Source organism: Benincasa hispida, chromosome 8, assembly GCF_027475165.1.
Source record: "Benincasa hispida cultivar pf3 chromosome 8, pf3_genome.v1.1, whole genome shotgun sequence".
NCBI classification, from domain to species: Eukaryota; Viridiplantae; Streptophyta; class Magnoliopsida; order Cucurbitales; family Cucurbitaceae; genus Benincasa; species Benincasa hispida.
In genome coordinates this window covers 44,170,188-44,183,924 of record NC_143485.1, presented here as the reverse complement: position 1 = coordinate 44,183,924, position 13,737 = coordinate 44,170,188, and the positions used below count along the sequence as shown (strand labels likewise).

General features: G+C 33.2%; 2 protein-coding genes and 1 non-coding gene across 3 annotated transcripts; 1 reads left to right on the top strand and 2 right to left on the bottom strand.

Moving 5' to 3' along the window:
• Positions 1-791: 791 nt before the first annotated feature.
• On the bottom strand, positions 792-872 carry TRNAL-AAG (transfer RNA leucine (anticodon AAG)). Its single transcript has one exon. It is a non-coding gene; the product is annotated as a tRNA-Leu (tRNA).
• Positions 873-952: 80 nt separating this feature from the next.
• Positions 953-4,664, top strand: LOC120083369 (Cytidine/deoxycytidylate deaminase family protein). The gene is made up of 9 exons (XM_039039101.2): positions 953-1,237; positions 1,467-1,542; positions 1,785-1,824; positions 2,304-2,362; positions 2,440-2,477; positions 2,692-2,755; positions 2,895-2,948; positions 3,167-3,268; positions 4,263-4,664. Exons 1-9 carry the CDS (start codon positions 1,035-1,037, stop codon positions 4,323-4,325), a joined length of 699 nt encoding a protein of 232 aa, XP_038895029.1. The 5' UTR covers positions 953-1,034; the 3' UTR covers positions 4,326-4,664.
• Positions 4,665-5,807: 1,143 nt separating this feature from the next.
• On the bottom strand, positions 5,808-13,266 carry LOC120083622 (NAD(P)-binding Rossmann-fold superfamily protein). The gene is made up of 14 exons (XM_039039456.2): positions 12,929-13,266; positions 12,374-12,442; positions 12,183-12,296; positions 11,783-11,911; positions 11,463-11,531; positions 11,006-11,158; positions 10,879-10,915; positions 9,444-9,526; positions 9,100-9,174; positions 8,092-8,166; positions 7,080-7,166; positions 6,884-6,999; positions 6,696-6,742; positions 5,808-6,263 (listed from the first exon to the last, which is right to left on the bottom strand). Exons 1-14 carry the CDS (start codon positions 13,016-13,018, stop codon positions 6,127-6,129), a joined length of 1,281 nt encoding a protein of 426 aa, XP_038895384.1. The 5' UTR covers positions 13,019-13,266; the 3' UTR covers positions 5,808-6,126.
• Positions 13,267-13,737: the final 471 nt, after the last annotated feature.

The window sequence follows — 13,737 nt, the reverse complement described above, 5'->3', positions numbered from 1 at the left end:
CTAGCTTAACTCTGGTTGTAAATATGCATATAAGTTGGTGATATGTTAGCCCCTTTTTATATGAAAAATTCTTGTTACTTTAAGGGTTTGAGATGGAATGCATGAACAATGCAAATATTTATACTTCTCTATTAGGTGATACAGGAGCAAGGAAACAAGTTATGTGTCTCAGTTGGACTATAGGTGTCATAAGAGGATTGACATCTGTTATCTTCACATTTCTTTCCAGGTTAAGAGAGTAGCCTTGGAAGGAGTGTGACATCAATAATCTATTACACACAAAATTTAGAACTTAGAGATTTATTAGATATAAAATTAAATATACGATCCTAATTAAACATTTTTAAAGTTGAAATATTAGATAGACGCAAATCTAAAAAGTTCACCTATCCATTTACATTTTATTTAAGTTTAGAGACTAAACAAATGTAGATTTAAAAGTTTAGATACTTGACTTGCTACTTGAATAAAATCAATCTGAATCCCTAATATCTATCAACTGAATAATTAAAGACTTTTTTTAGAGGTAAATAATCGAAGACTTTTTTGAATTAGAACAATTAATAATTGAAGACAAACGAATTGTATCAATAAGAACCATACATTTTCGTATAAAAAGAGAAAATCATAATAAACTTTCAGTTTAAACCATGCATTTTTTTTTTAAATCGGAAAATCGGTAGTGCATTACTAATTTTAATAAAGAACAAGGAAAATCTGCGGTGGAGAGTGGCCCAATTTAGAGATATATATATATTTTTTAAAAAGGAATAAAATAATAAAACATTAAATGTGGAGAGTGGGATTTGAACCCACGCCCTTTCGGACCAGAACCTTAATCTGGCGCCTTAGACCAACTCGGCCATCTCCACAACTTGATAAAATACTTCATTTCATATTATAAAACTACAGGCAATAACTGCGCGCGCAAAATGACCTTTTTTTTCCTCCTAAATTTCCCGCTTATTTTTGGGAACGAAGCTCAGAGCAGAAATAATAGCCGTCGCGTTGAGTTGCCGGAAACCCAGTTTTGGATGCTGCCTTTTCGGACCATGAACTCCCGCGATCTTGCCCTCGTCTCCACAGCTGCTGTACTGGGTGCCTTCACTTCAGCTCTTGCTTGTCGCTTCTTCTTCAATCCTAAAAAGCACCGTCCTCAGTGTGATCTGTCCAGAAATGGCGCTCTCTTGAACAACGGACCCTCACAGTGTCCTTTTGATCCTTCCAAACGAAAAGGGTTAGTAACTTTATCACGTGTCTGCTTTCATGTTCATGTAGATCTCTGATTTTGCATCGACCATTAATCTTACTGGCACTAATGTTGTTAGGGCTTAGGGTCTTCAGGATTTTATTTGTTTTCTACTCATACCTCGTAGGCATTTTTGTAGTTCTTCTATTTTGATTTTCACCATGTCTTTTAATTTCGAGGAAGTTACCCTGTTTTAAATTTTGTAAATTATTTGCAGATTTCTGTCTTGGGATGACTATTTCATGGCTATTGCATTTCTGTCGGCTGAAAGATCGAAGGATCCCAATCGGCAGGTGACTATCATGTCCTTATTGAATTTCTGTATTCGTTTCAGTTGTTATTGTTTTGTATTCATAAAAGAGAAAAACGATCGCACCAATTATTTCCAGATCTAGATTTCTTTTTTTAAGTGTATGTGCTATTAGTTTTTGTATAAGCTTGGATGTTCTGAGGATTTGTTGCTCAATCAACACTTGCGTCCCCCTATTTATTTAGTCATGTTGTTTAATGTTTGGATTTATGGTCAATGGTGCAGGTTGGTGCTTGCCTGGTTAGTCAAAATGGTGTAATTCTTGGTAAGTTTGCTTCAAGGTCTGTAAATGGCATTGTTGGTTACTTGGCTGTGTGATGTGAGACAATGTTTCTAACAAGAAACGGTGGCTAGTAATAGCCGATGTTCGTAATTATAAGCTTCAACAAATGTTTCAATAATAGCTTAGTTGTCATCAACATGTACTCTTCTTCTTAAGGTTGGAGGTTCAAATCTCCATGCCTCACTTTTGTTGCACTAAAAAAAAATAGTACACGCTTTAATTGTTTTTCTGCATACAATGAGATCAATTTCTAGGTAATGCGCATCAATTGAGTATGTAATGCCTGATGATTCAGAAACTGTTCTCTTCATTACTATATTTGTGTTGCAATAAGGTGATCTAAAATTGAAGTCTGAAATTCTGCCATGGTCTATTAGCAATGTTAAATTAGCCTGTCACACTGAATTGATACAGTTAAGAAAATCGAACTTCTGAATTCTTCTTTTATTCATCTGTGATAGGCATAGGATATAATGGGTTTCCAAGAGGATGCTCTGATGACCAGCTTCCTTGGGCAAAGGTTAGTTTCTAATGTGGAAAACTGAGTTCTCAACTTATTAACAAGCATCTCGGTAATTTTTTTCTTCTTATGTTCAGAAATCAAAAACCAACAATCCTTTGGAGACAAAGTATCCGTAAGTTTACGAATATGTAAGCTTTTTTATTCAAAAAATTTCCGTCTACTAGAGTTGTGAAATTTTCATTTCCTTTTAAGTTCATTTGATTTGCTATATGTGCTGATTCTTCATCATTATAGATCCTTCTGCTAAAATAATTCTACTTTCTTTCTCATGATTCATTTTTCAATCCCCCAACCTAGTTCTTCTTGTCTTTTTAATCCTTTTATAGTTATGTCTGTCATGCTGAAGTCAACGCCATCCTAAACACAAATCATGCTTCGGCCAGTGGACAGGTATGTTGTTTTCACCTTCCTGCATCTCTTTGAAAATTCTCGTCTGCTTAAGAATGCAAGGGTTCACAGAGCCACACCGACATTCTATCGATATTTGAATTCTGCTAATCGGTACACGGTCTCTTTGTAATCTTTGCAGAGGCTTTATGTGACCATGTTTCCTTGCAATGAATGTGCAAAAATAATCATTCAGGTCTGGTAATCATTTTTATTTTTGTCTGTATAAGCGATTAGATTAGAGTTTGAAGATGAAAGACCGATATTTTCACTAAAAAACAATGCCATATAAATATAGGGGTTTTCCTGGAAAATGCTATTTACTCCACAAATAACACTATTTGACCCCTGATATCGACTATTGTATGTTTTTCTCAACTACTTCAAAGAACTAACTTGTGGACTTTGTTGCAGTCTGGCGTCTCTGAGGTCATTTACTTTGTTGAGAAGAGGATAAACAATTCAAATGTTGCATATGTTGCTTCTCACAAATTGCTATCAATGGCTGGTGTAAAAGTAAGTCTCTATCTTACCTTCACTTGTTCTCAACTTCAAATCTTATAACATTGCATCAAGGATTTAATTATTGCATATGTTGCTTCTCACAAATTGCTATCTATGGCTGGTGTAAAAGTAAGTCTCTATCTTATCCTCACTTGTTCTCAACTTCAAATCTTATAACATTGCATCAAGGATTTAATTGTATCTGGGTGAAAAAATAGCAAAGAACTTATAACTTCACTATACCTTTTAGACCAACTCTCCCTGTTACTCTCCGTTGTTCTGAACTTCAAATCTTGTAACATTGCATCAAGGATTTAGCTATATCTGAGTGAAGAAGTAACGAGGAATCTATAATTTCATTAGACTTCTTAGACCAACTCTCTCTATTACCCTCCGTTCTCAACTTCAAATCTTACAACAATGCATCAAGGATTTAGATATATCTGGGTGAACAAGTAACAAGGAATTTATAATTTCATTAGACCTTTTAGACCAACTATTTATGTTACCCTCCATTGTTCTCAACTTCAAATCTTATGACATTGCATCAAGGAATTTATAATTTCATTAGACCTTTTAGACCAACTCTTTTTGTTACCCTCTATTGTTCTCAGCTTCAAACCTTATAACATTGCATCGAGGATTTAGATATATCTGAGTGAAGAAGTAAGAAGGAACTTATAATTATATTAAACCTCTTAGACCAACTCCTTTATTTATCACAACTTCTTTCTTGAAGTTGAAGAAGTTCTTCAACTTCAATATCTGACAATCAAAATGTCAACTTCGGCTTGAAAGTGCGACTGATTATGTAAAAGGCCACACAAACACCATGTTTTCCTCTTTAGACGGTGAAGTAAAAATATAAAATGTTTGGCTGTAGAATCTTTTTTTGTACGCTAGAAGAGCAAATTTGTGTACAGAATGGAAAATTACAGACAGAGATAACTTGGAAGTTATGTACTTTGTTAAGTAACTGATGTGGCCATTCAAATTGCAATTGCAGGTGAGAAAACATCAACCTCTTTCAAATCAGATTCTGATTAAGTTCGAGGATCCTCGTACGTGAAAAGTATTCTTTCTTGCGTCTGAATTCCATTCCACGTTCTTGTTCAACATTGGAATTGGATGCTCGAAATGTTTAATCGATTTGATTCCATATGTTGACCTGTACGGGACCAGTAAAAATGCCTCTACGGGATAGGAGCAGCCAAAAATATAGTACTCAGTTTCTATTTTATTACAGTTAAATGCAGGAGGGAACAAACGTAGAATATGTTTGAAAATGAAGAATAACATCATTATCCAATTTGATAATATGTGGTATAGCGTTGGTGATTGTAAAGTATTTGAGCTTTGCTATTGGTATTAATTTAACAAGGGTGAGGCTCACCTATTACCAATGTTACCAACATCCTCAAAGTCGTGCATGGTTTATATTCAAGTCAATGAGCAGCTCGCGTAACTTGGTGACACATGAACACAAGCAATGGAAGGGTACTAGAACAATCTTCAACAAAATTCAAAATTTTAGGTTAAAATTTCATTTTGGTCTGGATTAATTATTTTAATATTTATAATTTCATGTCCAAATTTAAAATTAGTATTTAATAGATCTTAAATCTAGGCATTTTTTTTTATTTAAAAAAATTGGTACATTAACATTCTCTTTATGAAAATTTGAAAATATATTTTCATTATACCTTTAACTTGAAGGACTAAACGACATTTTAATTTTATTCTCCTTTTAAACTCAACTTTCACTTAAATTCTCTTACGCCGATTTATTTCATAAATATTGTTATGCGATTTCAGACAGATATTTAATATATGTGTTTATTTACTTTAAAACCCATCTGTCATGGGGTTTTAAGTATCTTCCATACTTGATTTCAATACTTGGGAGATAATAAAATTTGATTAATTAATATATTGATATCAATTAATTATTAAATACAAAAATATTATTTAGGTTTAATAAATTTCAAAATTTAAATAATCTTTAATTAAAAATATTCATTTATTGATATTTTAAGTGATTAAATGATTAAGTGATATAATAATATATTAAGTAATTAAATTTAATTATGACTACCTTGTTCTCTTACATTTGATTAGATAATTATTTAATTTTAATTTCTATATACAAAATTGGTAAATCAAACATAATCATATTTAATTTTTAGACCTTAATTATTCTGTAAATCAAAACACATACATTAATTATCCTAGACATTTAAAACTCAGACATTCAAATGTTGGACATTTAATATCCATACCTATGAAATAATATCTACAATCCAAATGATTCCTTAATAGGTAAATGATAGGAATGATATTAGAGGCATATTAAGAGTCTATTAGTAATCATTTAAATAGTTTGTTAGGGAGAATAGTTTTTGGAGAATGGATCAAGGCTTGAGAATGATTTTAGTGGATTAGGAGGGTCCAAATATCTTGAATTATTTTAGTTTATCTTATAGTTTTGTTACATTTATATTCAATATATTTGGAGTTCTATCAGAAAACCTCCGAATTTGAAGAATAGTAATAACTGTCAAAAGAAAACCGACTCTCGAAGCATTAGCACTGAAATGAATGGCAAACTACCGATGTTACAAAGTTAATTGCATAATTTAAGACAAACAAAAATGTAGTCCAAACTCCAAATGTTTTGGCGTGACAATGTTAGCAGTCAGTATTCAGTAACCCTTTGCTGTAGTTTTTCCCTCTTTTAGGGTGTTGGCTGTTGAACCCCCTAGAGTGCTATTGTATCCCAAAAACTCAAACTGGATGAACATATTCAATTTGCAAAGAAGAGCAAAATGGTGATATCCAAAGGAGAGCGAGAGCTGACTAACATTTGGAGATCAAGAATTAAGGGCCTCAAGTTGCCTCTTCAGATCTTCAAGATCATCTAAAGAAGGGGCTGCGGGTTCTGCGGGAGGCGGATGCTGCGATTCATCTGCATTTGGAAGCTCGCGAACAAGACCTTCTGGAAGGGCATCTGCGAAGAAAAACAAATCAATGTTGAATATTAAATGAAAGAATGATATACTTCTGAGATGCAGAACAAATGGAAATGTCGAATTTTCACAACAAAAGAACCAGAATCCTGCTATGAAATAATAATCGACAAATGAACTCTATTTCCACTTGTTGAAAGTTGAAAGTAACTTCAAGGTCAATATCAAATCGTATAACCAGCGAAACAAAGATGATATCTGATATTTACTGAATTCCGTTTTAAAAAAGGTTGTCCCAATCTATTTACCGGCATAAAACATCACAAATTTGACTTTAATATTAGCAATTATTATGGTGGACATAGAACAAATGAAAATGAAGAACTTGCTGGAGCAGCTGCATGGTCTACGAGGGAGGCCAAAGAGAACGAGAATGAAAATCCCGAAATTAAAATAGATGGATAAGAGATCACCTGAACTGGCTGCTCCCACGATTTCAATCTCAACATCATCAACAACACTGAAAAATCAACGGTAAAGAAATTAAGACACCAAAGGTGAAATCATCATAGACACTCTGGCTAAAGGTAATATCTCGAATATCAGTGTCTATGATCCGTAAAAACTTTGGATCAATTTTTGATGAATTATGCTACCGCACCTTATGTTCCATTCATTATCAGCATGCAGCGGAATTTCTTCAACCGTCGATGCTTCTGCTTCCATCTTTGCCTTAGCTGCAGCATCTCGTGCAGGCTTTGCAATAATGTATTCCTTCTGCACCACAGATATTATTCATAATCAATAAGAATTTAGGAACCGTGAGATTAACTGACTTATCCAACGGTTATAGTTACCTGTCTTTCCAGACAAGCCGCATTTGAACACTGAGGGTTGGGCCTCATTTCCATGGTCGGAAAGTAGTCTTTTAAGGAATTATATCCCTGCCATGAATAAAATCAGTAACCAAAAAAAAAAAAAAGAAAAGAGAGCCAAACCAAGCACGAAAATACTAGATTTATTTTGGGGGGAAAAAATTAATTCATATCCCTAAAAACTACTTTGGAGGTTGTACCAATTAAAACTTCAAATTAATAATTGTATCAATTTAAATCCTTAACATTCATAAGTGAATCAATTTAAACCCTTCATTAGTGATATATTGCTATTTTCACTCGATTGCATCTAAAATCAACTCAGAGTCATTTGAACAAAAGTAATTTTCACACAAAATGTAAGAACAATTATCATGTAATTCTTCCCACATAAGTAGAGTTATAAAGGAAGATGAAAAGATAAAAACCAAGGAAGACGAAAAGATGAAAACCAGTACTATCCATTTGATTCCAACATCTCTCTAATATTAAGTTAATTCCAACATTTACAGAAGTCTTATACATGTGTGACAATTATGCATTAAAGGTTTTAAAATGGAACTTTAAGTCTCTATCAAATGGTCTAAATTGATTCACTTCTAAAAGTTTGGGATTTTGATTTTATACAATTATTAATTTGGAGTTTTAAGTGATACCCCAATCATAAGTAATTCTGTTTAGAAGGTTCCTCGACTGTTTTAGATATTTTTTGCAGCTAAATCTGAAACTCTAACACAAGCTCTTTTTTGAGATACGAAATTGATGATAGAGAGGGAACAATCAATTTTTCTTAAGAATAACTGTTTGAGTTTTTCTATTTTGTTGAATTAGTTGGCTTATGCTAATTAGTTTTAGGATGGTTAAGTAGCTTGTTTTAGTTGATTAAATGGTTGGTTCGTATTTGGTTGATTGGCAAGGCCTATTAATATGGTGTTTGTCTTCATAATCACAACTTTTTGAATGAATAAAGATTAGTGGAGCAATTTATACTCACCAAGTATGGAGAAACATGCCCAAACTTTAGCAGGAACTTGAGGGTGTTTTGCACCAATAGGCCTGCAACAACTCCCTGAAAACCATTTAAAATTACACTTACTAGAATCAGAAAAATATAACAAAAAACGAAATCATAGATGTGAATATGAAACATTAATTAGTGCAGCCAACTTTGAATTATGCCATGGAAAAAGGCTTTCAAATCATGAAAATCAAAAACTTAACTCTAGAGACGGCTAGCCTATCATTTTTAAACGGGTTTTGAAGTGCTAATAAGAGTGGTATTGTAGTCATATTCTTATATACTTGTTGATAATTTTGGAAGAACAAAACAATAATCGAGTTCTTTCTCAAAAAAAAAAAAAAAAAAAAAGAAATCTTTTCATCTACTAATTAATTGAACTTTTGCTGAAAGAAATTTTAGAATGATGCTGAAGAACATGAAAAATTGTTTGAAAGTTATGCTCACAGCTGATTCACCGAGGATGGGAGTGTCTAAATAACAAATACAATTCCTAAAATATACCCTGTATATTAAAAGTAGAAAAGGCAATTTGAGTAGGCAATCTAGACATGGAAATGAAAATGCCATAACGAAAAGGTTTATGGTTTTCTCAAGAATCTAGTATAGCACCCCTAGTTCTGTATGCAAGTTAGCAACGGCACTTGTACCAAAGAGAAGGATACTATGAAAATAAATTATCTATTATAAGTAATAGCAATTCTGTTTTGTTTTGCATCTATACAAATATGGACACCTACTGATGCAAGCATACAACATATAGGCACGATCTAAAGACCTATCACCTAGCTAACTTCCGATTCGATCTTAAATAAATTTCAAACTAATAATTATTGTGCATTTACTCTTTGTTACTCATTAAATGCTAAATATGTAAACAAGTTAATTGATGGTTTTAGAAAATAATTTATTTGAAGAAAACCTAGGAATTATGTGTTTGATTAAAGGAGAAACGTTTATACAAGAGATGGGAAAAATCCATACCATTGTTGTAGGTAAAGATGCTGCACACACCCCTTCTCGTTTGAGTGTCCGTTCATCTATGCCAGATGCTACAACCTGAACAAAGAAAACAAATAAATAAACGCTTCCATAAATAAGAAATGATATTAAAAAGAGAGCACAAGAAAGGATACCCAAAAGAAACAACAAACAAATCAAACAAAACTCCATCAAGTGAACCACATAAATTAAGTTATTGTAGTTAAGAAACAACAGAAACATAGCTATTGTAGTTAATATACATATCAACACATCTATACTAACATTGAGAAATCTCCAAACATTCACGATCTTGATACATGATCTTGATTAGAGAGAAGGAATACCAGAGGAGGTGCACAAGCAAAACAGGCAGTTTCACCGGGAATAAGCAACTGAATATGACCAGAAACCGCATCCTCTGAAACACCTGAACAAATCTCCAATTCACAAAAACTCAGTGATATAGGTGTACAATGTAAGAAGCACCTGAAAAAATCTCCAACTTGAAAATTCTTAGTGATATACACGAAAAGTAATTAATTATTTCCTTTTAGGTTAAATTATAAGTTTTGTCTTTGAGCTTTCAGTATCATGTTTAATAAGACTCTAAACCTTTAAAATTATGTAATAGGTTCCTAACTTAATTTTTCCCCTAAAATATTTATGAACTTTAAGTGTCAATTAGATCTCTAAACTTTCAAAATTCACGAGACATATTTGGCTCAAAATTGAAAGGTCAAATGCCTCGGAAAAAAAAATGAAATAAAAAAAAGAATGAAAGGTCAAGGTCCTATTAAACACAAAATTCAATTTTATGTCTAATAATATAATGAATTTTAAAATTGACCATGTCGAGAACCTATTAAACACAAAATTTAAAGTTTACAGACTAAATATATGTATAATTTATAACATTCTTTTTACATATCTTTGTTTTCATATAAAATATGATTATATAAAGATGAGTGAATCTAAGTCATCGTGGGTTGGCTTAGTGGTTAATAAAGGATATTGAGTTTGATAAAGGGCTAAGAGGGGATGAGGTCAATCCATGGTGGCCACTTACCTAGAATTTAATATCCTACGAGTTTCTTTGACATCCAAATATTGTAGGATCAGACGGGTTGTCCCATGAGATTAATCGAAATGCACGTAAGCTGCGCAAACACTCGTGTATCAAAAAAAAAAAAAAAAAGGATGAGTGAATCTAAGAATGGTTGCCAGTATACCCTATTTGGATTTGAAATATGATTCTGTGAAGCTAGCATAACATATGCTTCTAAAATATCTACTAGGCTTGTAAAATAAAAATGGCGGTAGCTGTTCAAGTTAGTTCACATTTATCACTTTTATAATATATTTTTTAATTAAATTAAAAAAACAGAAGTAGGACTACTCCTTGAGAGTGGGTTATTTTAAGTTTTAACAAGGGTTTGGAATTATCATGAGCCCATAGTATCAGGCATCACCACAAGCTCCACTTTTCCGGTTAAAATGTAGCTCAAAACACATATCCACGGTGAGATGCTTCTCTGCCCTTTTCCAGTAGTAATATCCACGGTGTTATGTAGTCAGTTGGTGAAAATAGAACTATACTACTTGCATGAGCCATCTGTCCATAATTGGGCAGTCTAAAAAGCTAACTTTTTTGAAATCCATCTTCTTTTTCTCAAGGATGAAAAGCTAAGTTTGTTGAAATCTTTCTAAATACAAAGGGAGGACCATGTATAAAAATTTATTCCTAAGCAAATGATAAAAATAAGAATATTTCTTGTTTACCGGATTCCATCCATGTCTGATTTAGCTCATTGCAAGCCTGCAATACCAAATTTTAAATATCAACGTCAAATTACAAAAACGTACAGTCTTATTTATTCATATATATGTAGATACTGGAGAAACTTGCCTGATTAACAGCCATCCTTGCTTCATAGTTATCAACACAACTTAGGACAAGATCCACACCACTGTCTTCTTTAGTTGGGGAGAATGATTTGTTTCTCAAACTTGACATAAAAGTTTCAAAACCTTGCACAGTTGTGATGTTCAGCGTATAGCTCTGTAAACAAACAAAATGGGCAAGATACTCTACAATAATTTAAATGTTGTGAATCAAAGTGGACGTGAAGAGTAATTTAAATGTTCCAAAGCTGTATCCTTTTTTAGAACTATTCTTTGTGAGAGCATGAATATTAAAATAACTATGCATAACAGAAGGAAAAGAAACATAGAAGTGCCATTCATTTTGTGTCAAGTACATAGAAAATTGGTTCGTATGCACAAACTATTACTAGTCATCTGTGGGTTATTCCTCATCAATGAAGGTGCAAGTAATAGAGCAGTAGTATAAAAGAAAGACTAACCTCAAGTATGACATCGGGGTTTATATCTGCTAGAGTCTGTACTGCAGCATCAGTTTTCGTCATACCAACCTGCAAACATAATGGGAAAGGCAAACTAGTCAACAAACTAGCCAGATTACATTTAACTGTGCCCTATGGGTAAAAACATAGAACTAAAAGACATTCCAGAACGCTGAAGAGTGGAGCAAGATGAAAATGTAAATCTACAGACATATACAACTAAAGGCTGGAAGAGATCAAAACTAAGAGAAGCATATCCAATTCCTAAATCACACAAGATCCCCTGGTTAAAAAGGAGAGTGAAGAACTGAAGTGATCACCTGCTCTGGACGAAAGAAGAGTCTATTCATGTTAGCTAACTCCACTTTATCATAATCATACAACAACAAGCGACCTATTCCACACCTTGTCAACATCTCAGCTGCAACGCTTCCAACACCTCCAATTCCCTGTGGGTAAAGAACTTCTTAACATAACAATTCATCATAAAACATTGAACAACAAAATGTCTGAAACATGAATAACATATAAAGCAGCTAGTTGTTTCAATTATGGCTCTTTAAATTAGAACTTGTTTTTTTTCGATCTTTCCACAGTGAAAACATATTTCACAAATTATATTATGGAAGATACATAACCATGGATGTCAACTTGTAAAATTGAAACTCTAAAGAAAACTCAGCAGTAAAACAGATATAGAAAGAGGAGATAAGTACAGACAACTATGGCAACTGAAAACTCCCGTATTCTTTCATAGTTTTCTACAATGCCCATCCGCTGAAGAGCCATAAGCCTACTGTAAGGGTTGCTATCTACCACCTCAGCACTCATGTCCTGCCACCATTTCATTGATGAATATGTTACCAATATAAAAGCAAGAAACCAAAAGATGACGGGCATAGAACAAATACCTTAACTTTTGATCGCCGTACAGGTACTGATTTTGAAATATTTGTGAGACGCTCTAAATGCAATTGAAGCTGGATTGGTCATAGCCGGAGAGGAATTTCATTCAGGGTTAAAATTTTCTCAAGTGAATAATCAAACACTCAACACAATTGCACAACTATCTTCTCACTACCGTAATATCTTTTACATTATAAATACGAATGTTCTCAATTCCCCATCGTGAAATATTCACTAGAATAATTCATGCAAAAGGAATCTTCCACTTTGTTAAACATCTCAAGGCCAGAAAGAAGCAAACCATACATGCAGGATCTACGACTAAATTAAAAGGAGAGACACATTTTCATTACAATGAGAATGTAATCCAATATGTAGTTTACAACAACACATCAAGTAAAACAGGATCAACCACATAGAGAAAAAATTCTACAATCAAATAATTCAGTTAAAAATAAAAATAATAACAGGCCAGCCAGCACATACACATAATTGTTCAGGAAGTTAATTCCGAATTGAAGGATCAAAAGATATGACGCAAGAACATAAATCAGAAATACCTTATCAACTGGGGCTCGAAGAGACGGATCGGTCAGCAACTGCTTCAGGGATTCGAGATCGTTCCATATATCTTTCAATTCCACCTCCATTTCTGCTCTCTCGCTCTCCAATTGAGCTCCCTATTGACTCTATACAGAAATCCAAAGTCCGAGAAATTCAAGGAATCTCTCAAAATTAAAATTGATGGTATCCTCTTAAATTCGATTCGCCGATTTCTCTTATTAATCACAATCTGCCAATCCGAAGCAATGCGTTCAAAGATACCGGCGTGCTGCCACAGATCGGCTTTCTGTTCATAGCTGTTCCCGCAATGATCGAATGCTGGCAAATTTTGGGCTGCGATGAGGCCCAATAAGGAAATTGTGGGCCTTTATTAGAACCAGCCTATAGTAATCTAGTGGGCTTATTGTTTGGGTTTTATCAGTGATTTTTACAAAAATAACTCTCATGTACGAAGTGCATAATGTCGCTAGAATCTTGATGGCATACGGGTACTTTTCATTGTTAGTACAACCATGGTTAAGGTAGACCTAATTCAATTGTCTGGATTATAAACTTCTTTAACTCAAATAACCTTTATGAACCCAATCCTAAAATATTTGGGTTGGGTTGGTTCGGGTTAATCAGGTCATTTACTTAAAATTTTGTTTTAAAAAGAAGCAAAACATAAATATATAAAAATTTAATTTGATTATTTTCATATACTGAATTAAGATTAACAACTCAATTTCAATTTATATAGTGAAAAAAGTGCAAAGACACTACTTTTAAGAGTTGTTGAATAATAAATTATTAAAAAAATATTGGA